This window comes from Macadamia integrifolia, unplaced genomic scaffold, assembly GCF_013358625.1.
Source record: "Macadamia integrifolia cultivar HAES 741 unplaced genomic scaffold, SCU_Mint_v3 scaffold31, whole genome shotgun sequence".
NCBI lineage: Eukaryota > Viridiplantae > Streptophyta > Magnoliopsida > Proteales > Proteaceae > Macadamia > Macadamia integrifolia.
Genome location: NW_024869204.1, coordinates 664,120 through 691,449, shown reverse-complemented (window position 1 = coordinate 691,449; position 27,330 = coordinate 664,120). Strand labels below are relative to the sequence as shown.

Sequence of the window (27,330 nt, the reverse complement as noted above, 5' to 3'; positions counted from 1 at the left end):
GTCTCTAGATCCACTAGGAACAGACACATCATTGCCTCCTGGAACCTTCATTTTGACACCATTACCCATACTTGACTCCATCTCCCTTGCTTGCTGCCCCCCCCCCCCGCCCTCTTTTATTTGTGTTTCCCCTTTCCTTTGAGCTGGATCTAGTTGGGTGTTCTTCTAGTTTGCTGATCTGGTTGAGGATCCAGCTTGGTTGTAATTGTTTGTTTATTTTGTTTTTGTTTGGCTTTGCCTCCCCCCTAGCTTCCCCCCTCGTATATTCTTCCCTTCTTGGTAATGAGTTTATTTATTCATCCAAAAAAAAAGGACTCCCAGTTATATGGATAGAGGTCCCAGAGTCAATAATCTAGGGAGTAGTAGTAAAGAAGGCAGGTGTACCAACGTGAGCTAAAGTAGCAGAGGGGGAAGGCCCTAGTAGAGGAACTGCCACTTGGGAAGGGTCCAGGTGTAGAGTCACCAGCGGATATTGTATCACTGCCACCATTAGACATTGCATGATTGGCTAACTGGGATGCCCATTTTGGCTTGCCATGTTTGGTCCAACAAGTATCAATAGTACGGTTGAGTTTACTGCAAGGAGTTGATTGTCGATTGACATGGTCTCCAGTACCTTGACGGCCATAATTACAACCAAGACCATGACCACGACCACGACCACGACCACGACGACGACCAGCAGTAAAAGCAGAGTCATCCTAGGGGAAGGAGTCAGATTTACCAGGAGAAGCAATGTGTTGAAGACGAGAGAAAGTGTCAGCAAGTGTGGGAACACTCTCACCAGCAAGTATGTGACCCTTGACATTCTTCAGATCAGAATTCAGACCAACAAGAAACTTGGATACAAAAAATTGTGTGTGTGGAGCCTTGAGTTTATCTATACCAGTGGTAAGGGTTTGAAACACATTCAATTCCTCAACAAGGCCTTAGAAAGCACTGTAGTAGTCTTAGAGGACTTATTTGATTGCTGGAGCTGAGACAACTTCTCATACACATCGTAAACCCGATTCATGTTCTACTCCTTAGAGTAGGTATCCTTCAAATCATCCCAAACACCCTTAGCAGTGGTGTGGAACATAACATTAGTAGCTATATCCGGTTCCATGATATTCCATAACCATATCAGAGTAATGGCATTCTTCTTCACCCACTAACTGTGGCCACTATCAGTAGGAAGGTCAGATGTAAGATAGTGAAGCTTGTTGCGAGCCATGATATGAACTTTCACAACCTGAGCCCATGATAAATAGTTGAAACTGTCCTTGAGCTTAATAGAGGTAATAGTCACATTTACTGAATCCGAAGGTGTAGTAGTAGGAGTAGGGTTCGTAAACTTGTTATCAGCCATAGCAACAAGTACCAAGGTGGGTAGCAGCAATAAACAGCAGCTAAGGAAGTAAAACCAAGTCCAAGAGCAAAATCGATTAGGGTTTTGAAACCACCCAAAATCAATAGCCAATAGAGTAGTAGAACAGAGTCCAAATAAGCAAATTATAAATCATACTAGATTGATGGTAGAGTGGATCTGGAAGAACAAACTCGTAGTAGATAACCTTCCAAGTAGTAGAGAAGACCATAAATCAGTCCCAGGGAGAAACCAATTTCTTAGGGCTTTACTGGAGCATCAACCAATGGAGCACCTAGCCTTGTAGGGCTCTTTACCAGAGGATTATAAGGCAAGAAGACCAAAGATATCCCAAAAAGCAGTCGTCGACATCAACCAAGAAGAAGCACCAAAACCGATTCATGGAAAAACCCTAAAAATAATCGATTTTTCCTGTATGGGGGGGAGAAAATCGATAGAAGGGTAGGTAGATTTTTAACCTAGCAATAGTAGATCATCAAGTAAACAACATAGAAGCGCTCCATTAATGGAAAAGGAGGCTTAATGCATAGTAGGAGCAGCAATAGGTGGCTGCACACTGCAGGGTTTTCGAACATAGAAGAAAATCAGCAGAAGAGAGGAGGAGACACCCTCGATTTGATTATTGAGGCTCTGATACCATGTTGCAAACCAGAATCTAAGTAACCAAACTAAGAGCAAACAAGAAGGAAGAGAGGAGAAAGAAGAAAGAAGAGAGGAGAACAGAAGAGGCCACTGAATGGTCTGGAGAGGCAGCCTGCGATTGTGTGTGTTAGGTCACAATCGCACAACAACAACACAACTCAGCCTTATCCCAACTAAATGGGGTTGGCACCTGGATCTGAGTGGGGTCACAATTGCACACTCCTTATATATATATATGATTTAAATGAGAGTTAAATTAGAGGTCTAAATTAGCCCTAACCTACTTATTACAATGATAAAAGGGACACTAAGTCTGATAGGACAGTACTGCCCCTAGAACTTCAACACAACTTTATGTGAATAGTCAATACCACATCGTTCCAGGGAGGGTTAAATGCATCACTGGTGGATTGGTGCTGTTGCTTAGACAAAATGAAGGCTTGGACTGTATGGCAAGTGCTGGCATGTCATACTCTGCCCGAAAAATCTCTCAAAGTCCCATCACAACAACCCTATTGATGGAATCATTAACTTATGCAAGGTGGTTACCTAGGTATGGATCGCCTATGAAGACAATGTCGCATATGTGAATTCATCATTACCGCTAGCAGAAATGGCATATATGGTTGGGGGTTATGAGAAGAATTTCTCCCAAAAGATGATCCACTTTGTGACTGAGCCTCAAACTCAGTTGGGAATGAAGCCTACCACTATATTGTCCATATCCAACATACACATCAAGCCAGAGCTACCTCGGGCAAAGGAGGGTGTATGCCGTTGCCCATAACCACCATATTCACTACCCTTTTGGAGACTCGGGCCTCTGGCTATCTTGTAATTGGTTAGTCTAGCTCCATGCCATCTTCTTCCTCCAATCTGAACTTATGGCTTGGACCTCTCTTGTAGCCTCTACTAGTGGTCTGTGCACATGGTTGGCATCTTGTCTGGCATGGATTAACTGAGTCTCCCCACGATTCAGAGGTGCTCATCGGTTCAGTCATGCTGTTACTCTTCCTCTTGGATGCCATCTATAGTTGCAGGTTGTCACCCATATCATCATCACTTTGATCACCGTAATCATTTGATGCCAACAGTGTGAAAGTGGCTATGGATGCAGACCAATCGATGTTTTCCACATTTCCCAAGCCAGGTTGGGTTTGAAATGGCCATGGTGTCTGTGAATGAACACGGGCTCATGTGACATAAATGTGTTGACATCAACATCCATCATCTTAGTAATTTCGGAGTTAGGCCTACCCTTAGGCTTGTTCAATATAGGGGCACCTCACTTTTCCTATTCGTACAGGGAATCTTCCTATTCTTCATCCTCTTAGGCTGCGTTTGGTAATGTTCTAAAAAAATGTTTCTAGAGTTTTTTCGTTCTATGGGAATGAAAAAACAGAATAAAGCGTTTGGTGCATTTATGGTGTGTTTCGTTTTTTTTGGAACAAAAAGTGAAAAAAAAAAAAGAGAATTTGTGGAACGACAAAAGGAAGTTCTGTCGTTTCAGTTTCGTTAAAAAAAAAAAAAAAAAAAAATTGACACAGAAACTGAAATTTCTGTTTTTAACACGAAACCTCGTTTCTGGGACAGAAACGTTACCAAACGCAGCCTTACAAAATGTTGGTGAGATTGATTGGGTCAATGTCAGTTTCCATGCCCGTCTGTATGTGCTGCATTTTCAGCCTCTTGTTGTAGTTTTAGTGGTGTACACAGACCATGCTACAGTTCAAAAGAAAAAGAAGGCCAACAGCAAACCAGGCCATTAGGTTTGAGTATCCAATGGTTTTGTGGGCCATGGGCTTAGTATTTTTGGGTTTACTATTGTAAAGCCAATTCTGTAAGCCCAAATATTAGGGGTTTAAGTCCTATACGGGATTAAGTTAGTTTTTATATTGTTAGTCTTCTTGATGGTTACAATTTTTTAAGGTTGTGAGGATTCTCCTTTACTACACAAAGGTTTCCTATTTTGAGTTGTAACCTTTTGTTATAAATAAAGAGAAGGGCTGTAGTAGCCCCCACGATATTATGAATTAGAAAATTTCTGGTGGCTTGTGAGATGCAGCTGGACTGTGAGAAACAGTTTACTGCCTTGGTGGGATGCTAGGGAACTGGTGGGAAGCTGTGAGGTTTCAGTGAGAAGCTCAACCATCTATCCTTCGGTCTTTTCATTTTCTTCTTTCAAATCTGTGGTTTAATGTTCTTCTTTGAGTTTGCATTGATATGCCTGCAGTTCTGTGGTTATATTTGAAGTAAGCTAATCTTGTTTAAAGACTGTTAAAAAGAAGTACTGCTGTGCCATTTGTTTCTGAAGTTTCTGTTGCATTAAAGTACCCTGTGGTTCTCTGTTTTGAATGTTTCTGAAATACCGCTTCAAGGGACAGATATTTTATCATCTGAACATCGGATTGCTGTGAGATTTTGGGGTTTCCAAGAGCGAACACATGCTGCCACTGACCCTATTGTAGCCTGAACTGACCAATGGTTAGTGAGATATAGATGGTTACTAATTCTGCTACCGAGTAACTGATCCTGTGTTAATGCTGAACTGAAGAATTTGGCTAGACACTAGGCTCAGATGAGATCCCAATAGAAGTGTGGAAGGCCCTCAGAAGCAACCGAAGTCAAAAGACCATCTCTGTGTGACTGCTGGACAGTCAAAACACAAAACAGAGACCATCCGGTACATACCATATTTAACCAGTAACTTCCGGTTTGACTAAGGTGCATTCTGTTCTTCATTTCATATTCATTGCACGCACCGCACGAGGTAACTCGAAAAACTTTGTTCTACTTTATTTCTCTTTTTCATTTGTCTAGACTGTACTTTGGCTAGTGTAGGATTCTCTTGTCGTAATAAGGTTGTAAATGTGCCTCTCTACCTGTAAAGGGGATTGTAAAGGTGTCTCTCTACCTATAAAGGAGTCCTTCACAGTGACAAGAGGTTTGTTGGCTTCAGTAAGGAGGACAAGCAACTCAATGCTTAGGTGTATGTGGGGTCTACTGGTTAACCAATTTGTTTAACAGGATTTTGAACACAAGGAAAATTCCATATGAATGGAGGAGAAGCATCATTGTTCCGATCTACAAAAATAAAGGGGATATCAAGTGTTGCAATTACTATAAATGCATACAACTAATGAGCGATACTATGAAACTATGAGAGAAGGTTATTGAGGCCCGTTTGAGAAGAAAAACTCATATCTCAAAGAACCAATTTTGCTTTATGCCAGTTAGGTCCACGACAAACATTATTTACCTGTTGAAGAGGCTCATGGAAGTGCATAGAGCTAGAAAGATGGATCTCCATACTCCATATGGTCTTTACTGACCTGGAAAAGGCCTATGATAGAGTCCCTAAAGATCTAATTCAACATGTTCTTATGAAGAGAGAGGGGTGTCGAGTAAATATGTGGATGTAATAAGGATATGTATGAGGGCATGATGACTAGTCTGAGATATGTGGAGGTTAGGGGAAGGAGTTCCCAATTATGATTCGTATACAGTAGAGATCAACCTTAAGCTTTATTTGTTTGCGCCTATCGTGGATGAGCTAACCGAGCGTATTTAAGACGAGGTCTCGTGGTGTATGCTCTTCTCCGATGATATTGTTTTGGTTGATGAGACAAAAGAAGGATCAACGCAAAGGTAGAGCTATGAAGATCAACCTTGGAAACAAGAGGCTTTAAGATTAGTATATGAGGTGTAATTTTAATCACACTATTATGGATAATGACACGGTAAAAATTGAGGGGGGAGAGATACCACAAAGCGATTTGTTTAGATATCTAGTGACATAGATGATGATGTTTCATAGAGAATTAAAGTGGGATGAATGAAGTGGAGAGGAGTGGCAGTGCTGTGTGACTGACGTATCCCTCTAAAGCTTAAAGGGAAGTTCTATAGAAAATGTTGTACGACCGGCTGTAATGTATGTGGTGGAGTGTTTGGGTAGTAAATTAGTGTCATATAGAGAAGCTGTGTAGCAAAGATGAGGATTTTAAGATGGATGTGCGGTAAAACTAGGAAGGATAAAGTAATGAATGATCGTATAAGAGCTGATTTGGGAGTTGCCCCGATTAATGACAAGATCTGAGAAAGTCATTTGAGGTGGTATGGTCATGTTCAACAGAGGCTTGGGCATGCCCTAGTAAATAAGGGTGGTTTGATTACGATTGAAGGAGCTAAAAGATCTAGGGGCAGACGTAAAATGACCGTAGGATAAGTTGTGAGGAATGACATGCATAGCCTAGGCCTTGTCCCAAGTATGACCTCGGATAGAGCCTATTGGAGGGCAAGGATCCATGTAGCAGGTTCCATTTAGCTGAGTTTCTCCTAGCTTGCTGAGTTGTGCCTCTTTCCCCTTGCTTCCATTATGTCTTTCACTTCTCTTATATATATATATGGGAGAGGGATATTTGGAATCTTATGTACTAACGGGATTTTAACTGTAGGATTCAATCATCTAAATAAATCCGTTTGATCTAGAGAAGAGATCCAAACCTTCAATCCACCGCTGCTACACCTTTTCTCTCCCCTTTTTCTATCTCCACTCTCCTACTCCCCTCTTCAATTGATCTATGATGCTACTTGATCTGAATTCTGACTACCCAAGGCTAGTCTGCAAACCGTTGCATCTTCTCCCACCCTCTCTCCCTCTCCCTCTCCCTCTCCCTGCCCTTTGCTGGATCTCCCTCCCGCCTCGCTATTTGGTTTCAATTCTGTCAATCCCCTTACTCATAGCTCTCAAATCCTTTTGCCCTCTTCCTGCTACTCCCACCTCTTCAGCCTCTACACAACTTGCCGCCCCTTCCCAACACTGCCATTCCACAGTCCTTCTTCTACCTTGCTCCTTCCTGTTCGTCTCTCTACAAATTCCCGCCCCTGCCATCGCCATCGCAATCGCAATCAGACCTTCACCCTCTGTTTTTACCGAAATCCCAACTCCCTCTACCCCCGACTGACCACAATCGGACATCCCTTACCTCCATCTGCTAATTAACATCCTTGCCGAGGTGAGGGTTACTCTCATCTGCAACCCCTCACCCTCACCCTGCTTGTAATTCCACCTCCTCTGTTTCTATTTTTCCCGCAATCCCACCCTCACCATGCACTTGGGGGTGTCCAAAATCCAGCCTTCAAATTGAAGAAGCAGTGAGGTATATTGACATCAAAAGCTTTCATTCATTCATCCCATGGCCTTAGATCAACTACCTTACTCAAGTCCTCAACTACCTTGCAACTTCATTTTTCTTCACTTTCTCGTCTGATATGATGTGCTTATTCTTCACCTACAGTCCTGCATTTAACATTGCTTTTGCTATTTTTCCAACTTCCTTTTTTTTTTTTAAATTATTATTTTATTTCCTGCTCAGGAAACACGCTGATGTTTAGGCGAGAATTTGTCTGTTATCTCGGCTTTATTTTCGCTTTTTCTTTCTCCTCCTCTCTTATCAGTGAGATTCAAGGAAAGCAAATTGTTGTTCTTCACGATAATCTTGCTTTCCGTTTCTCTCCCCTCCCCCCCCCCCCCCCTTTCCCCCCTTTTTCCCTCTTTATATTTGTGAGTGCGTGGGGAAGAAGGAAAACAAGCCGCAAAGGGAACAAACACCATCTGGAATTTAATGGAGAAAGAAATAGGAAGGGCAGATCTGGGCTTTCTTTTTTAAATAAAAATGCTCTGTACACGAGAGAAGGAATAGCGTGGAGCGGTGGTATTGGGCAGGTCATGTTAGACAACGGTTACTAATGGATGAGATCTTTTATGTTTCATTTGACTGCCAGTAGATGCTAGCATGCCTTATTCCTAGGTGATCTGCTGGCATACTCAACCTTTTCCCTATATATATATATATTTTCCCTATGCTGTTGTGGATCTCATTTTTAACCTACTTTGTTTTGCACGGATCCTTGTAGCCGACCCCATTAAGTTGGGATGAGGCTGAGTTTGTTGTCGTTCCTTAAAATGAGTAGAGGATATGTTGCTAGTTTGATGATGATCTGCTGTGTTGATATGAAGATACGGCCTAGTTTCTAAATCTGGAACATAGTTATTATTTTTGTTTCCCTCCTGTATCCACCTATCTGACCATTGGATTGGAGTCGAACTTTGAGGAGTTGAAGTACCTAGGGAGATCTAGTATTGTTAACAATTTGGGGCTGATCAGAATTCTGGTTTGAGAGATATCAACGGACTTGGTTGTGCAATTCTATGATCCTGTTGTGGGTAGGATTCTGAAATCTATTATGGTGTTAGATTGAATCCGTTTGACTAACTTTTGTAGCTATTCATGATCCAATCAGTTCTGCCTTTTGTTGTGTGAACGTGAAATAGTACTCCAATTTCACTCTTCTGGGTGCGGAATGGCTGTGAGAGCTCCATGCTACCTTCCTCAAGTTAGGTGCCTCTATCTCAGATATAACCCACCAGTCTCCTGCATTAGATGATTATTGTTAAGTGCTGGTACTTATGTTGGTAGTTGGTATATACTTATATTGAAATTTGGTACCATGGTGGTGGACCTACCAGGAGCAGTAGTCTCCCGACCAGACCTTGCAGTTGTGCGGTCAAATTGTCCAGTGGCTTCTCTCAATATTTTTATCTATACTTGAATAAGTGTTGCTTATGTTAGCATCAATACCAACTCATAATTAAAAACCTGTTCAAGTACTTAAAAAAGTACATGTCTCACCTCATTGTTACTGGGCGCGTATAGATGGGTTTGGCTCCTCTTTGCCATCACCTCTTCCATTGCATCTATGAGGTCTTGCTTCATCCCTAGATTGTGCTGTATCGATACTTGGGATTGAGATAATAGGCTAGATATTGTGGAACCAGTTGTCAATACCTACTGAGATTCTAAATTACTTTCCTTATAGTTATATAAATAAAAAGCTCACCAACCTTGTGCGGTGGATGAAGTACTGCTCCCACCTCTCGTTCATGAAGTTCAAGTACTGCTTTCTAGCACATGGCGTCACTGTTCCCAATAGCATATAGGTGTGGCAAGGTAGGCTTCTACATGGAATCAACAAGCCTTGGCATCTTCACCACGTGCTCAAGAAGTAGCATTACCACCTTCTTCAGATTGTGGTAGAATTGCTCACTGGATATGGTAGATTAGGCTGCTCCATCTTGTGGGGAATCCGATTCCCTCCAACTAAACCACTCTTTTGATGCCAACATTGTCCAAAGCCCAACCATGTTTGTTTCAAAGCTCTTCAAGGCAATATGGTTGGTGGCAAACCTAGTCAAGTTAGGTCGAACCAAATCCTCAAGACACTTGCTTTTCAGTAACCGGAGGGCAGATCCATGGTTGAACAGGAATGTGGTCATCTGTCTTCCCTTTAACCACATTTTGTACCATTGACCTTTTCCTTATGTTCTTAAGCATAAGGGTGATGTAATGGGCGGGTGATGTAATGGGCTCCACATGGCGTCCAGATCAATTGGTACCATATTTTTAATCAGCTCTCTCCTGCTTTCTTGAAGTTGCTGCCACTATCTGTCACCACTTGCATCACATTATCTACCCCGCATTGTCCAGTTGTCTCCCACCTTGTTTACCACCTGCTTCAACAACTTGTAGAGGTACTTGCATGCTTCTTGTCCTTGGATTCATCTATGGACTTCAAGAACACCGTTCTATCATCAAAATTCACAATACACCATGAGATTGATGGTGGACTCTCTAGTGGGTTTAGTCCAACCTTCACACATCATGTTTACATTGTTGTCCGTCCACAACGGCTTCAATTTATCAATATATTCCATAAGCTTTCCCCTATTCTTGTCCAAGTATACATTAATGAGCTCATAAGCGGTGGACACCTTCACTTTTGGGCCAGCTGTCCCTACTTTATCAAGCATATTCTTGTAGTATGGGCTCTCAGTGACATTGGCTGGAAACATGGACATGGTGTTGCCAACTTTCTTTCCAGTCCGACCACATATGCTTCAACTTTTATGTTTGGCATCCTGTTGTTTAAAGATGTCAGGGTCCACATCAATGATGTCAACGGCATCTTCATCTGGTTAATATCTCCTCACTGTCTATGACTGCCGGTAGGGCAAGGTAATTTGCTTCTGCTTCTTCTTTTCAGTTCTACCCTGTAGAGAAGCTGAAGTACTACCGCCAGCCCTCTTGTTGAGCTGTGGTCTGAGGAACCAGCTCCTCCCCTCCTCTCTGGCTCTTTCTTGTTTGTGTATCTGCTCCCTGCCATGGCACATCGTCTTCCAATCCCTCTGCCTCCATCAGTCCATCTGCACATCAGTAGGCGTATGAATATTTTCATCATCATCATATTGCTCTTGTACAGGAGGGTGTTTCTCTAGTACTTCATCATTGGACTCATTCCTTCAAGTGGGTAGCCATAAACTTTTGCAACTCACTTGGGCAGTGTAGGCATTGCTTCACATCCTTGAAGCCACCTGCCAAATGCTCATTCATTCTTGTGGCCCCCACCACCTCCTATCTTCATCCCACAATATTTACGTTGTGTTTTCTATTTATCCCTACTCAATGGTGTGCCATGCTTTCATACGTCCCATCATCCTCAGCCATGATGTGAGTGTCCTACATTGTTGAATCGATATAGAACAAATACACAAACATTACTAACATTCAAGGTCCAAGAAATGCATTGAGCTGTAATTTATAACATCAACCATCCAAGCATGCATCAATTCACACTTCTAAAACTAGAGCCATTTCAGTTTTTCCTGTAATTAAAAATGTATTTTTTTTTTTTTTGAAATGGTTTCTGTTGGGGGTGGGAGGGGCAAATGACCGCTCCGCTCACCAATGAAATGCGATAATTACCCCGTCTGATGCTTCTGCACGCTCTCCCATAGGCTCCCACGCACGTGCAAGGGCCACACTCCCCACAGGAAACCCTTCCCCTTTAATTTTTTTTTTTAAAAGAAATACAATTTACCCAATGGAAAAAAAAATTAATATAGGACAACACATTAATCATCAACAACAGTATTTTCATACACTTCCATGATTTTTCAACCCAATACAGAATATGTCCCTATTTTTCTATAATTTCCATGATTTAAATCAGAATTGAAAATTAATTTTTTGGGCAGAAACTTCAAGGTATTATGAACTTGTAAATTGGTCTACGATGCGTGTAACCCAACCATGGTATTTTTTACCCTAATTATTCTAGAAAATTTGTTTGAAGTAAAATTCCCAATTTCAACAAAGCAAAAAATCTATGTTAAAAACATGATTTCATGCACATAATATGTTATTATTATCATGACTAAGTAGTGTTAATCATTCAATTCAAACTAGAAAACACAAGAAATTCTGCACAAATCAAAATCTTACTGTCAGAATTCAATCTGGTCTTCAGGATCCATCATCAGGTCAAATTTGACACTTGAGCATGATTTCCTGATCATCTGATATGTGTGCTGCAAGTTTTAAATTTTGCCCTAAAATTCTGGATCTTATTTTTTTTCCTGGTTTCTGCTAATTGTTTGGCTATTTTATCTTAATTTCTGCCATTGATTAATCTGTTACTTGAGTTCTAATTGATCCCTTCATTGAACCATCAATTCTGGATATCAATTCTGCTGAGATTGAGTCCTACTTCAAGTGGGAAATCTTCAGATCTCCCAATCTAACTGTTGAATTTTCACCAGGTTTTGCAAATTTTTTTTTTATCAGTCCCAATAGAGTCTATGACCAGAATATTGGCCTAATCTGACCCTTTATTGGTGACCTTTTATGTGCTGAAATCAATTTTTTCTAATTCTGGTTTCTAAACCATCACTGCATTCTGGTTTTAGTGCTGAAATTCTAAACCCTATCCTAAGGTGATTTGGATTCCCAATCAACCATTGTGGACATCACATGATGTGGGTGAGGGTATGGGATCCATGTTGGATCCTTTTCCTATCTCTCAGGCACAACACACTGTTTCCCCCAAACTTGCTAGCTATGCTTTCTTGTAAACAATTAAAAGAGGAGAGAAGAGATCGGAGGCCAAACTTATGTGCAATCGACACTGTGCCGCCTATCTAATCTATCAGGTGTTTCAGTTGTCGGAGCTGCACTGGAAGCCTGTGTGAAAAACAGAGCCCTAACCCAAGTCCAAGATCGTGGTGTATCTAATGCCTTGGAATAAAGCGATTGCTCGAGCCCAAAAGCAATTACAACTGTATCCCTCGTTAAGCTCATGATTTCCATCTTGCATATAAGTTCTTATATTCAAGTATTTATATTTAATCTTCATCCTTACTTTCCATATTCTATTCTATCTCCTTTATATCCTCCTATCCTAAATTCTAATGATTAGGTGGAGTGACTTATGGACACTAACCTGCACCCGATATCCCCCCACAAAACCCCAGTAACATAGGCAACATGTCAAACTTGGGTCTTACCTCAACTATTTGGTCAACATGTATTGAATTTTGAGACTAGTGCAAATACAACTACTGCCCTAAGAAAGGAACAGTTCCTGTTATATTCCACTATCCTTGAGCTATTATCTTTTTTAGCCATCTTTTAAAAGCTTTATATTGCTTTGTATGAAAGTGCATTTCGGTTGAAATTAATCAACCCAAACGCAGGATATGGGGATTCTTAATTCAGGATCCAGGATCCAGGATCCAGTATCTGATATCGACCTAGCCTGATCTGATCCCAAGTTTATTCAGCTGATCTGATCTGATCTGATCCTTGGTGAGTTTGGGAGTTGGATGTGGTAAGCTGATGTGCAGAGTTGGAACAGTGTTGCACCAGTGGAGCAGGCTCTGCTGACCTTGTTATGGATTGGTGGATATGCATGATTCGAAATTCAATACTAGAAACCTAGTGTCAATGTGTTCACAAAATTGGAGTGCCATGAGACATGATTGCCAACTAAGCTATTGCTAGGGACATATTGGAAACCTTCCCCTAACGGGCTGCAAAGGGAACATTAGACCTAATAAATTTTGTAATTTTTATAAGGGAAAAGGCCCCTTGCTGATAATGTGGGGATCCTTTCCCACTCCCTCTCACATCCTGACCACATGGGATCCAGACTAACACTCTCACTCCTCCCTTACCACGTGGGCCCTCTTGTTGATGATACCATTTTCCACTGGTGATTGGTGTGGTGTGGGGAACACGTCTCCTCTCTCGTTTTATAAATATTTTTCATTGTATATTGTATCAAAGCATCCATGCCGATTCAGACACATTTTTTTAGCTTAGTCCTTACACCAAATTTTGGGGGTTGAATTGGATTCCATTTCTATACCTGTACCTTACATCCATGCCTGAACCAATGTAAGTTTCTTTGGCATTTTTAAGGTTGGCAAGGTGTGGTGTGTGTTATCTTGAAAATCTTTTTGTCAAGAATAGGTTTCTTATAGTGGAATTGGGTTGTAACTATACAACTGCGAGCCCACTATACCGTTAAGCATGTCATTGAGCTCTCAAGTGGGCCCATCATCGTCACAAACAGTGCACTAATCTTGCAATTACGTCGTCACTGCCCTTTTCCCTTAGTTTTAGGACTCTACATCTATCACTTGCTCTTCTCTATATGGGAAGGTGGTTTGTGTGGGTGATTGTGCAGCTGTGTTAGCAAAGCCTAGGTGACCTCTGGCTATACAATTGATCTGGTTGTGTATCTAGGAACTCATCAGGTGAACTTGTGATTCTAGAATGCTGACGCATAAAAAAATATTTTCCTTGTGGGTAGTGGATATCAGCCCTTTGGGCCTCTTAACCCAATCCGGGAATCTAGAAATTGTCTAAAACTAGATGTGTGTAGGAGAAATAGTTCATTAATTTCAATACTTCATGCAATATCATGTATTTTAATTTAGCAATTCTCTCATTGTTTGTTCTTGGATCATTTGCAGACTGATCAGAAGCTACGAGTCTGTGACATTTGTGGAGCTTTCCTGAGCGTATATGACAGGTAAACTTTTGTTTTCTGTCATTGCTTGAAACTATGTCATTGTTGCTACTCTGATGGGATCGAAAGAGCAGTGTTATGGGTTTCCAGTAATTCATATTTTTGACCCGGCGTATTATACCTCCTTGTCATCAACAGGCTTTTGGGCCCAGTTTTACGAGGATTACTTTTGCAGCTAAAGAATGTGCGTGTTTTTCTGTTTAATGCTTGTAGATTACATAGAATTAGAAACTTATGGGTCAATGCTGTGCTTTTCTTTTTCTTGGATAAATAATCATGAGATCTGTTTAAATGATTGTGGACATTTCTCAGTGAGATATTTTAATTTCCATGTAATTTGCAGTGACCGTCGTTTAGCTGATCATTTTGGGGGAAAGCTTCACTTGGGATATATGCAAATCCGTGAGAAGTTGGCTGAACTTCAGGTGAGATAAAGAAGTCTTCATCATAAATATTGAATTCATTTCCTCTTTTTCCCATTATGATCAAATATAAGAGTACAGAAGGGCCCTCTCAATCACCAAAAGTCATATTGTGCCAAATAATTTGAAATTTCTGTCTTTTGGCCTTAAGGTCAGTACTTTCAATCATTTCAGTTGACTTGATATGTTCTGTTGTTGCAACATAGATAAAACTAACGTGCATAAGATTTAATACATGTTCAGGTGGGAAAATTTTGTTTGCGTCTCTTTGGTTATTTTGTTTTTGGGCCTTTTTAAGATGGAACTCTGAACATGTTGATTCAGGTGCTGGTATAATGTTTCACATTCTCCCATAGAAAGTCTCAGTTAGTATACAATCTGTGAGTTTCCCTGACCTCAGTAGAACTTGGCTGTTCCTATGAATATCCATAGTATAAATTTCCTCATTTATAGATTTTTTTGTGTTTGTTTCTTGATAATAAAAGTTCATGTCAAGGGAGAAACTGGCAATGGGGACCTATATCATGGTTCTCCTTGTTAGTTGTGCCTCCACAAATTTCCATGAACAATGAAATAATCCCTGAAAGGAGGCATTAACAGCCGTGTAATCTGAACTGAAGCTGTTGCAGAGGGAATGGAAGGTTCCTAAGAAAGTTCTTGATAAGAAAATTTCTAGTATTATATGAACATATTCTCAAAGACCATATTACATAGCCAATCACCGACAGTGTATTCCATGTATAGCAGCTCCGGTACTTTGAGCTGTACAATTTCTGTTACAGCTAGTTGGCCTTATGTGTGCATGTGTGTGCACATGTGAGTGCAAGCATGTGAGGATATGCCATTTTCCTCTTCTAATTCATCAATCTTGTTACTCAAGATAGTCTCTCAACCTATTTTTTGTGACTATGGCTGTATAAATCTAAAATTTACATGCATGCATCCAACTGAATTTAGAAGGCCTTTTTGTAGGCTTAAGCAGCACTAATGTTATGAAAGCCTTTTTGTAGACTTACTACCACTCTTGGTTTTGAAGTATTATTATAAAAAATCCTTTTTCCTCATTCAATATATTTAAAAAAAAAAAAAAAAAAAAAAAGGTGTTCAGGATGGAGTATTACATTATTTTGTAAGTGCTTGTTACCTTGAGAGACATATGCTCTCCCTTGCTTTTCTGAGCTGCCCATTTGTCCAAAACTGCTGTCTGTTTTGAGTCCCTTTTCCATAGTGAATAACAATAAATGATCTCCTTGGAATGTTACAATTCCAATTTTCCTGTGGTGATTGGTGCCGATGGTCCCTTAGCCTTGTGTTTGTAATCTCTCTGCAGGTTGTTGTTGGAAATTTTGGACAATGCTGGCTTCTTGTGGTTTTTATTTCCGTAGATGTCGATTCAAGTGCCCTTTTGCTTTCTTTGTCTAACTTTGTGTTTATGTGTAGACTTATTGTGATTATTGACCCAATTTATGCTTCCGTTTGATTACCTCTGTGTTTTTTTAGCACAATTTTCATTGCAATTGAATTTTCTCAGGAGGAGAGGAACAAGATTCGTAAAATTCGAGCTGAAGATGGTAGAAGGTGCTCCATCCTTACACCCTTGCTTTGATGAATCCTTGCTTTACCTTTTCCCCCTATCTGAAAATTTTCTTTTTCCACTCAGATCAAAAGAGCGGAGTCGGGACTGTGACCGGGCAGGTAGTAGGGATCGTGATCGTGATCAAGAGGATCATGGTGATAGCCGAGAGCAAGGGAGAAATTATGATTCTAGGAGTAGAGACCGTGATAGGTATAATGATCGAGGTCGTGGGTATGTTCGGGAACGTGATAGAGAGTCAGATCGCTCTCTCAGTTACGATTCAAGAAGTCGCAGAAGGTCACGGTCGAGGTCAAGGGAGCGTGTGAGGGATTATGATCGCCACAGGTGATATTACTTTTCTAAATTTGCTGAAATATAAGCAATGTTATACTTGCATAGCAGAATCCTTCCTTTAGCTAATTAATTTCCTCTTTCTCTTATCAAAACCTGATTAGTAGTTAGATATGGGTTGTCAGATTGAGCAGTGTTCGTTCATGACTAGTTGTTTCTAAGGTTTAAAGTTTCGGTATCTGGTATCGTATTGGATGGGTGGTTTTAATAGATGCATCGCATTGTATATTTGTATTGTATTGTATCGTAGCGACACTAGATACACTAAAAATACACATGGAAATGGTCAAGAAACGAATGAAAATGCATATGATACATGTCAAATACAGTTTTAAAGAATAAAAAAATATAAATAACTTATTTATGGTCTGACCATAGGATGTTAGGTGGTGGCCTGGGGAGTTGCGCAAGCGATACCTTGGACACCTTGTTAGTTGGGCAGTTTGGGTTTCTCTCCCTTTTTATTTGTTGTTTGTTTTGAAATTGATTTGTTTTATGATTGTTTTATTGGGTTGTGTAGAGATTCTAGGTATACTGACATGCATGTTGAAAAGAAAAAACAAAATAAAACAAATGAGGCCTAAAAGCTGCTTCTACACATGATCAATAGGGGAATTGATGAGTTTTCAACAATGCCCACCTTAGGCCAGTAAAATTGCTCCAAATATAATCTCTTAGTATCTAATTGATCCAAAGGTCTATTCCAAGGTTCAAGGTATCTGGTTTTAACCATTGGGGAGATCGAAATTTTGGTCAAAACTTGGGAAATTTCGAGGAAACCAGAGAATTTTTCCCGGTTGGGTGGGGAAACATTGGTTTGGACCCCCAAAATGTGTTTTTTTTTTTTTTTTCCTGATTTTTTGTGTACGCTCTAGTTTAGACATTCTAACACTTTCATATAATTAGTTTAATAGAAAAAACACCTAAAGTCATACTTATGGGGTGAACCAAAGTTTGGTAATGTACGTTTAGTCGTTGATTGAAAGTTTGAAACTATGCTACATAAGTACATAATCTACAATCTACATAAGTACATAATACATAATGCAACAGATCCTAAATAAATAATAATATTACATAATTGTGAGTTGTCTCTCAACACTAGACACTCAACACTCAACACTCAACACTCAACACTCAACACTCAAAAGTCACTTCCAAGTAGAGTGTCTTGGTGGTTCCAGTCCACGAGTTGCATACTGCTGCAGATGTCGTAGCCACTCCTCTGAATGCACCACATATGAGTCCCATGACATGTTTTGGGTCCAATTGTTTTGATAGTTCGTCACTGTCCATTTAGAAGATGCATCATCAACATCAGCTAGGTATCCCAGCCTAGGGAATGGCTGAGTCACAGTGATAGGATGTGGATGTGGCACACAAGATTTGATGGATACCTAAAGATACTGTCAACAAAAGATGACCCACCACTTGAACTACCCTCCTATCCAAATGAAGTAGAAGATCCACCATACTATCCATACCCACCTCTATATCCAATGTACCGGTTGTTTCGAAGGATGGCATACAAGGTTTGGGGGAAGATAGGATTTACCTTTTTGGTCCTAGCTCCCTTCCATAGGTAGGTTTTCTATGAATGTGCAAGATCCAAGCTTAGAATGAAGATTAGATGGCACAAGGGTAAAATTTGGAGTATTTTCCCAAGTTTCCCACTTTATAGAGAAGAAATAGGAGATGGTCAAAATTTTGAAATAAGAAGGTTTGTTTCCCATTTAAGAAGGTTTTATAAAGCTGATCCACTGGTCCACTTGAAAATTCCCACATTTCGAGGAAAATTCTCACATTTCGGTCGAAATGTGGGAATTTTGGTCGATACTGATCGAAACCAGTGACTTTTTTATGCTATTTGGTATTGGAGTCTTGGGATACTGTCAGAATGTGGGAAATTTCAACGGTATCAATGGAAACCTTGAACCATGGTCTATTCTTAGTCCTATTAGTGGTGCTTAGGGGCCTGATAATGGGTTGACCTAATGAATTTTGAGTCCAAAAGAGGTCCAACCAAGGGTGTGTATCAATACCCAATCTAGGCCTCCTGATGGGATCCAAACGGAATCTTTCTAGGGTTTGGTATTGGAATTTATTCTTTGATTCATCAAATGACTTAGGGAGGACTTATGGGTCTTATGAACTTTTGATGGGCTAAATCAAAGATTAAAGGGTCAGAAGTGTACAATCCACCCCATGCACAACCTAATACGGGGTTGGGCCTCCTTTAAACAAGCAAATCGACTCTCAAAGGGTGGTCTTCTCCATGGGTGGTGGCCAAAACTTACTGAAATGTGAACCCTCGATCCGACCAACTCACTGCCACTCCAGTGTCGTAGATTCATCTCCAATACTCTTGCACAAAATCACTCTGGTATATTGCCTCTCCAACTTGCTGTGCACTCTAAGACTTGCTGCCACAACCGCTGTCGTAGATTTTTCTCCATCTTTGCTCCTTTGTCAAATCACCGGAAGAGATTAATCGGGTAGGGGAATCTGACATTGCTGCCGCCGTTGCCATGTGAGTCATTGATGCTGATCGATCAGATCTAATGAATCTGATTGACCTGCTGGTAATGGGCCCACTAATGGTATGGAAGAGATCTTGAACTGATGGCTAGATATAGGCCAGATCTGATCTCAGATCTAACTGTCAGAAATTAAGATAGTAACTACAAGATATTAACAAATAATTTTCAGACTTTAAATCAGCCATAAACTCTAATCTTTGAATTTGATGTGGTGGAATAGAGGAGAGAGAATGTGCGATTGATGAGAGGGAGGGGTAATATTGTGTGAAAGGGAAAGAGATGAGCTTCCCTAGAAGTGGAACTGAAATTATAGAAAATAAAAATAAGAGATGAGATGAGAAAGAAATAATTAGAGAGATGGGTAAGGTTGCTCCAATGTGACCAAGTGGTCACGGGTTCAAGTAGGGAAATAGCCTCTCTTTGAAGCAGAGGTAAGGCTTCGTACATTATGACCTTCCCCAGACCCAGCAGTGGCGAGAGTCTTGTGCATTAGGTATGCCCATTTTTTTAGAGAGAACGATGGGGGTGAGGGAGAAGAGAAGAAATAGAAGAGACTTGCCATGGGAGAGAGGAGAGAGGATAGAGAATCTAGAAAATCAATCACGAAAAGAGATCCATTCAAATTCAATTCCAAAATTCAATTTGTGGGGGTTGGTTACAATGTTACATTGCTTATTTATAGAATAGAATTAAAATATCCTTGATTGACTCAACTGCTAAGACTCTCCTAACTAGATAGTTAGGACTGAATTTGCTAAACTAACTCAAAGACCAACTTAGGATAAGATAAATCCCAATCCAACCGTCACTCACATAACAACAAACAACAACTCTGCCTTTTCACAACTAAATGGGCGGTCGGCTACATGGATCCACATGATAATAAAAACTAAGAGGAAAGGAACGCATCAACACCTTTAAAAAAGCAAAAACACCAGCTTCATTTCTTTTCACACTAGTAAGTGGGGTCGGCTGCATGAATCCTAACTCTCCAAACAGCTCTATTCTCATACTACAATCACGATCTAAACTCTGCACGTATTTTTTTACTTCTCCTCCTATGGTCATTTTGGGCTTGCCTATAGCTCTTTCCATCTGGTGCTTCCCAAGGCATCCTTTGAACATGGTCAAACCATGTCAAACAACTTTCTAGGAGAGCTTATTCTGAATCGGGCAACTCTCAAATCAGCTTTAATACATTCATTCCTTATTTTATCCTTCCTAGTTTTGCCGCACATCCATCTTAACATCATCTCTGCCCACAGTTTATCAGTATCATATCTTGACTACCCAACATTCTGCTCATACATCATAGCCGGTCTGACGACTATCCTATAGAATTTCCCTTAAGCTTTACAGGAAATACGTCGGTTACACGACACTCTGGATGCACATCTTTACTTCATCCATCCTACTTTAATTCTCTGAGAGACATCATCTATATCCTATTCCTTGTTTATGGTTGACTCCAGATATCTAAAATAATCACTTTGTGGTATATCTCTTCTCAAGTTTCACCATTTCGTTATCTGTCTTAGTGTGAATAAAGTTATACATCATATATTCCGTCTTCGTCCTACTTATCTTAAAATCTCCTGATTCTAAGGTTGATCTTTATAATTCCAACTTAGGTTATTTCTGTTATCGTCTCATCCACCAAAGCAATAATGTTGGCAAAAAGCGTACACCACAGAACCTCATCCTGAATGTTCTTGGTTAAATCATCTATGATAAACACAAACAAATAAGGGCTTAATGTTGATCCTCGATGTAATCAAATTGTAATTGGGAATTCATTACCTTGACCTCCCACGTTTCTCACACTAGTCACCACGCCCTTATACATGTCTCTAATTATATCCAATTATTTACTCGACATTTTTTCTTCTCTAGTACATGCCACTATGCCAGATTAACACTCTTGGGACTTTGTCATAAGCTTTTTCTAAGTCAATAAATACCATTCGAAGGTCTTTCTTGCAGACTCTGGATCTTTCCATGATCCTTTTGAGTTCTGAGTAGGTAGATAGCTTTTGTTGTGGATCTACCTAGCATTGAACTAAATTGGTTTTCCAAGTTAGTAGTTTCTCTTCGCAGGTGGGGTTCAATAACCTTCTCTTATAATTCCATGGTATGACCCATTAGTTTTATGCCTCTATAATTATTGCAGCTCTGAGTATGACCTTTATTTTTGTACATTAGAACTACAATGTTTCTCCTCCATTCATTTGGCATTTTTCTCGTGCTCATAATCTTGTTAAACAGATTGGTTATTGGTTAACCAAGATACCCCGCAAGGTCCTCTTCCACACTTCTATTGGGACCTCATATGGACCTTGTGTCTTACCTAGTTTCATCTTTCTTAAGGCTCCTTTAACTTCAGTCACTCCAATCTTTTATATATATTTATGATGCGTGGTCCATTCCTTGGTGGAAGATTGGATTCTCTTCATAGGTTAGGTCGATTCCTAATCATATTCCCTTCTTATTTTTCCAATTCTGCTTGTAAATTATAGTTCTGAGCTCATATGGGTGATACCAGGTTTTAAGAGCTACTTTATCTATTCTATTCTCTTAGTTCCTATTCTGAAATTTGAATTTAATTAGTGAAAGTGTCAGATATCTCAACTCTACCTTCCTTTCTTAGTAGATGTAGGACAGTGCCATTGCCTCCTGATTTCAACTTCAGAATTCCAATCTTTTGCAACCTATTATATCTGATCTCTATGGTCACTCGACCTGGGTTTCAGGAGAATCAGATCAATCCACTTCGAGTTCTCAGTTTTCTCCCTTGATCCGTTAGTTGTGATATTTTCTGTTTCTCTTCTATTTATATCCCTATTTCGTTTGGTTAGTTGTCGCTTGTTCTCTGTTTGATAGGGATCTTGTGTTGCAGATTAGTCTACTTTCTAGCTTGGGACTGGTCATTGCATTATCCCCTTCCCCCCTGCAAAAGGGAAAAAAAGGGGGGTGGGGATGGAAAAGAAGTTTCACAGTAAACATACATAAATTGGAGGAGAATAGTCAAAATGCATCTATTAACCATTATGCCCATGCTCATTTAGAGGAAGTCCAATTACACTTCCTTTTCTACAATGTATCACATGTTCCCATATGAAAGAAAGCGCTAGTGCTTCTGGCACAATTTTAACTTTGGTTGCGTTTGTCAGGAGTCCGAGCTTCCGAGTCTCCGAGTCTTAGCTTTGATACTCGTTTGAACTGTTTATGCTTTTGAGCCTCACACTCCTTCAGTCCTTGTCAATGCTCGAATCATAGTAGGATTGGGTGATGCACTAATACTCGATGGAACCTGGATCTGTTGTACATTTAAGCATTTGTTGTTGCAGACATTTAGTTGTGCGTAGAGCATAGCTTGCCAAGTCAGAATGAACTTGGTGTCTTGGCTGACTTGACTCAACTCCTAGGCTGTAGGAGTTGAGTCAACATGTTGGCTCCTCTTTTGTCAACTTGGTCGAGTCTAGCCGGTGAGTAAAGCGAGTTTACCCCAAATTGGATTGAGTCTAATTAAAGAACAAAGTCTTGAAGTGTGAACTCAGTTCGAGCCTTGGTGTTCTTGGTGAATAAGAGACCTACATGCTGCTTGACCAGCATCTTTAGTTATTCAACATGATAGAGTTTAATATTTCAATGTAAAACAATTTAAAATTACGGCAGAGAATCAATAGAAGGTAAATTGAACCCCAAACATTTAGCTGGAAAAATACAATAGCTCCATTGCATCAAAACTATACTATTAAAAAATTATATTAACAAGAGTCTGTCTTACATGACTCTCCAAGTCGAGTAAAGAAGTCATGAGTCAGCAATCTATAGTCTAAAGTCCTGTACTGGGGCACATGTTGGGTGGGACTTAACCCGTGTTTGGATATCAGGAGGTATCTGTATAGAAATTCGTCACATGGAAAGAAAATCGTTTTTGTTTAAGCATGTTTGGATCTAACTGACTCAGGATGGCTAGTTTATATAGAAATTTTTTTGTATGTCATTATTTGGAACATAGCATAGTTTTTAAGGCGGTAAGGCGACGGAGACGTTTGAGGGTCTTACGGAGCGCCTTAGCCATAACGCGGGCATTAAGCGTCGCCTTATCGACTAAAGCGTTCTTGTGTAATTTTTTTATAAAACCAATCTATGTGGCTCAAATCCTAGTTGAATCCTATTACTCATATGTTAAATAAATATTAAAAGTTCATATTCATACCAATGTAAGATATTCATCAAGAAAACAAATCAATAAAGTGAATAAACTAAGTTCATCTTCATCAATCATCAATCATATTAACATATAATATAAATACATAATTATGAAACTAAATTATAAATATAAAGAAAAGAAGACATAAAAAATACAAGCATTTATTATACTTACCTCTATAATGCCAAAATGAGTGCCTAAACCCTAAGGTCATCTACTATATTTCTACTCCTGTCAAAGAAGAATGAAGCTCACCGCTGCCGGAGCAAGCTCATCGCTGCCGAAGAAAAATGGTCGCCTAGATCAGTGGTTCTTCCTTGTTCCTTAATTTGTTTTCAAAGCCCTTTCTTAAAACCCTTGACAAAATCTAAACCCTGTTTGTGAATTGTGTTTTTGTTTTGTTTGTTTTGGTTATTTTTTGTGGAGTAAAGCTGATCCTATACATCTCAAGTGTTAACAAAACCATACACCTACCAACAAAAAATCTATATTTTGAATCTTCATTAAGTAACTTTAAAATGTGTTCAAAAAAAAAAAAAAAAAAAAAAAAAAAAAAACCCCATAAGGCGCCACTTCACATAAGGCGGAACATTGCCTTATCATCTCTAGACCGCATCAGCGCTAAGGCGCTAGTAAGGCGACGCCTTAGCAGCGCCTTAAAAACTATGGAACATAGTAGCGGCTATTATCCCTATGCGTGCATGTTTGCTGTCAATTTTTCTTTTTTCTCCTACTTTGTTCTTAACCTTCGCAATTCATGCACTTATCCTTGGAACTTTATCTCTTCTTCAGTTATTACAAAGCAAATCATGAGACTTAATTTATATCTGTAATAGGACTCTAGATCAAAATAATTTACTTCACTTGTGTTGATTTTGGACATTTTTCCAAAGTTGTACTTAATTTTGCTTCATTCCTCACTGCAGGCGGTATGATCGGTACTAGGCATTCAAAGGGCTCTGAAGTTTGTTTTGTCCAGAGTTGATGAAATTAACAATTAATGGGAAAAAAATGGATCTGTTTTTGAAATATTCTTGGTAGGTTAGAGAATGGAAACAATTTAGATGTGTTTCTGCTACTGCTTGGAATGTATTCACCAAGTTGAGGTTTAGGGAGAGATTGTACTTGCCATACCTGAAAGTTAGTGTGTTATTTGTGGCTATAGCGGTCTTGCATTTCTACTGTAGTTTTAAGTATTCACTTGAACACTAGATGCCGGCCAAGTTGTCTATTGCAATGTTTGCTGACAGTCAATTTAAAATGGGGGTGGTCTTTGGATTCATAATTTTAGGCTGTGAGAGCTTTGCTGGTCTGTTGGTCTATAATGTTTCAGATCTCAGCAAATACATTCAAACTTGAACTGGTGTTAAATCACAATTACGTTACAAGACGGTGGAGTGGGGTTTGAGATGGTCAAACTGAAGCTTTGGGTCTACTCTTTTAACACGAGGGAGTTGGCTTTCAGTTTCTCGATGATCCTCTTTTCTTTTTCAGAAAACTTGACAGAATTTATTTGTGTTGAGGTGGAGGTGGAGGTGGAGGTGATGAAGAGGGGATTGGTTTCCAGAGGTTGTAGTTGGTGGTCCACGTTGTGCATGCAATCTGAGCATCTTCTTTTTGCAGTAGTTAAGGGTTGAGGTTGTGGTTATCAGCTTCTTTCTTCAATTAGTGCTTAGATGTGATCTGGAATTGGCTGTTTGTAGTTGCCGTAGATGTAACTGCCAATAGTTCTGTCGATGAAATCAAGAGAAGGGCAAAGAGTCAGATTTGGTGTGATTGTTATTTTCCCTCCATGAGGTAGAGATCCCCTCCGCAATTTAGAGAATTAAGAGTAGCAAATCTTTTTTGGCATAAGGATTTGAAAGCCAACATAACAATAACAGCCACCATAACTTTATCTGAACTTAATGGGTCAACTATATGGATCCGAGATAAGAGTAAAGAGTAGGATTATAAAGAGATGACGTAAGTAAGGTGAGGTGAGGTGAGGTATAAAATAGGTCAATGTAGAAGTCAAAGCATCACATAAACATGCCTTAGAAGGGGTCGGCAACTTGGGTCGTGGTCCTCTGCAAAAGTCTATCCGTGGTCATACTACAATCTAATTTTTTCATATTCATATATCTTCTTACCATTTCATCAATAGTCATTTTGGGCTTGTCTCTATCTCTTTTGATTCTATCAGATTGAAGTAATTTAACGGAGGGCAGCCTAATTCAAAGGCATTGCATAAAGAAAGCTAAGCAAGTTATATGGGTTTCTCTCTCTCTACACAAAGGAGTGTGGAAGAAAACTTAAATCTATAATTTGAACAGGTAAAGACAGAAGGAGCTGGTTTCCTCATGCCAATAAATGATGTTGAAGAAACACGAACGCGTTCTGTATCAAGTGCCCTTGCCAGCCTGAAGGAAACGTATCTTTAGTTCTACCTCTTTGTTCAGACAGTGACCCTCCACCGCTTAGGTTCGGTAAGAAAGCTCTGTGCCGCCTCCGCCCAAATTGCCTCTCCTAGAGCTGGCGCCCATGACTTCGATTTTGTCTAGTCCGCACACAGGTTCCCATTGTCCGGGTTGATAGAACCAGCAGAGCCCCATCTCTTGGTTTTCAGTACCAGCACCGATATTTAAGGGCGCCTCTGCTGCTTCCTCCACCTCCTCTGCCTCCAAAAACCCCCACCCCGGCCCCACTAATTCCTTAACCCCACCTCCACTACCACCATCCCACCACCGTTACAACGTCCCCAATCCCACCCACTTCTGGCTTTTCCTTCCACCACTCTCATCAGTGCTGCCACATCCCCAACCCCAACCCCAACCCCAACCCCATCCACCAACCACTTCCTCCATCTCCTGGGACAAAGATTACATTTATTATGTCACTTATACATCGGTCTCCGTTTGGCGTGAATTTTGAGTGAATTATTGAATTTCTCATTTACCCTTGTGGAGTCTGAATCCGTATCACGTTCTTGTATGCTCCTGATCTGGACACATGGACTTCACTGAGTCCAGATCAGGAATATACGAGAAAGTTCTAAACCAGATCTGAACTCATGGAATCTAATGCAAAATTTTATTTTATTTTATTTTTTGATTTATAGAATGGGAAACTAAAGAGGGCACAAAGGCTTTCGACACCCATAATAATTTAGAGTGAATAATTTTCATTTATTTAATACTTATTTCTAGAAAGACTTAGATAACTTTTGGCTGCTACTGAGGATACCAGCCAAGTAAAAAGTTTTTGCTACCTTAGGTTTGTAGTCAAAGAAATAGAATCTTGAATGACAGTTTGGAACCCTTCGACTCACATACACCCTTTTGGTTTCAATATTTTCCAAATTACTTTTCAAGATTCTATTTCTTTGATTGTAAGCCTGGGTAGCCAGTACTTGGCTATTTGATTTTTAACACACAAGGACAATTGATATTGATCAATTGAATGATGGATTAATTGTACATTTAAAATATTAGCCACATGTTAAATTTCAGGTTCAATCAAGCAAATACCAACTCATATATGTCCCTCCTTGTATATCATAGCCAGCATGTCAATAAATCTTCTTATAGTATTTGAAGTTTTATTTTGCCACTTGGCACTAGTCTACTTAAAACAAAATTTGAGTCCTATCCAATCTATCATGTGAGAATATTTGGGCTGTCATAACGAAGCTTATGAGGATTTGATGTCTTGAATAACTTTGACCTTTATTTTCTCTAGGGTTCCTCAAACCCACATAAGAGTTACACAACGGCTTATAAAGGGAAATTGCAGAAAATGATAAACCAAAAAGATAATATTGTTAACTTGTGGGTGTGTCATATAACTCAACACTGTACCTTTTTACCCTTTGATTCACCCTACGATTTTTAAAGGGGGTAAATATGTAATTTGACCTATCTTTTCTTGCTTCTTTATGAGTGACCCCATCTTTCTCCGACTTTGCAAAAATGAAATTTACGTGGCTGCACACCTATTTGCAAGTACTAAACAAATTAGAATCAGCCCCCAATCTAAAATCTCAATGATTCTTAGCTAGAATCAGGATTGGTCATCGCGGATATGTTTCCAATTTTTGAAACAATGCTTATTTGTGCAAAATGAAAGAATAATATTGCAATTCTGAATGTTGGATATTTTGAATGGGGGAAATAATTTTTGTCCTGGGGCGTAACATCCGTTAACACCCCTAACCCCTTTCTCTCTATCCCTCTATCACCTTGAAATGACCCCTTGGCCCCTATTAATCCAACGGATGGGAAGAACTCATTGGATGTTCCCTA

General features: G+C 39.8%; 1 protein-coding gene across 1 annotated transcript in view; it reads left to right on the top strand.

The window, feature by feature from the left end:
• The window catches only part of LOC122067748 (putative RNA-binding protein Luc7-like 2), a 40,886-nt gene extending 16,554 nt beyond the window's left edge, over positions 1–24,332 (top strand). Inside the window, exons 9-13 of the mRNA XM_042631588.1 lie at positions 13,887–13,945; positions 14,286–14,367; positions 15,896–15,942; positions 16,025–16,285; positions 23,974–24,332. Coding sequence (XP_042487522.1) covers positions 13,887–13,945; positions 14,286–14,367; positions 15,896–15,942; positions 16,025–16,285; positions 23,974–23,992 — 468 coding nt within the window. The 3' untranslated portion in view covers positions 23,993–24,332. The remainder of the gene's footprint in view (positions 1–13,886; positions 13,946–14,285; positions 14,368–15,895; positions 15,943–16,024; positions 16,286–23,973) is intronic.
• Positions 24,333–27,330: the final 2,998 nt, after the last annotated feature.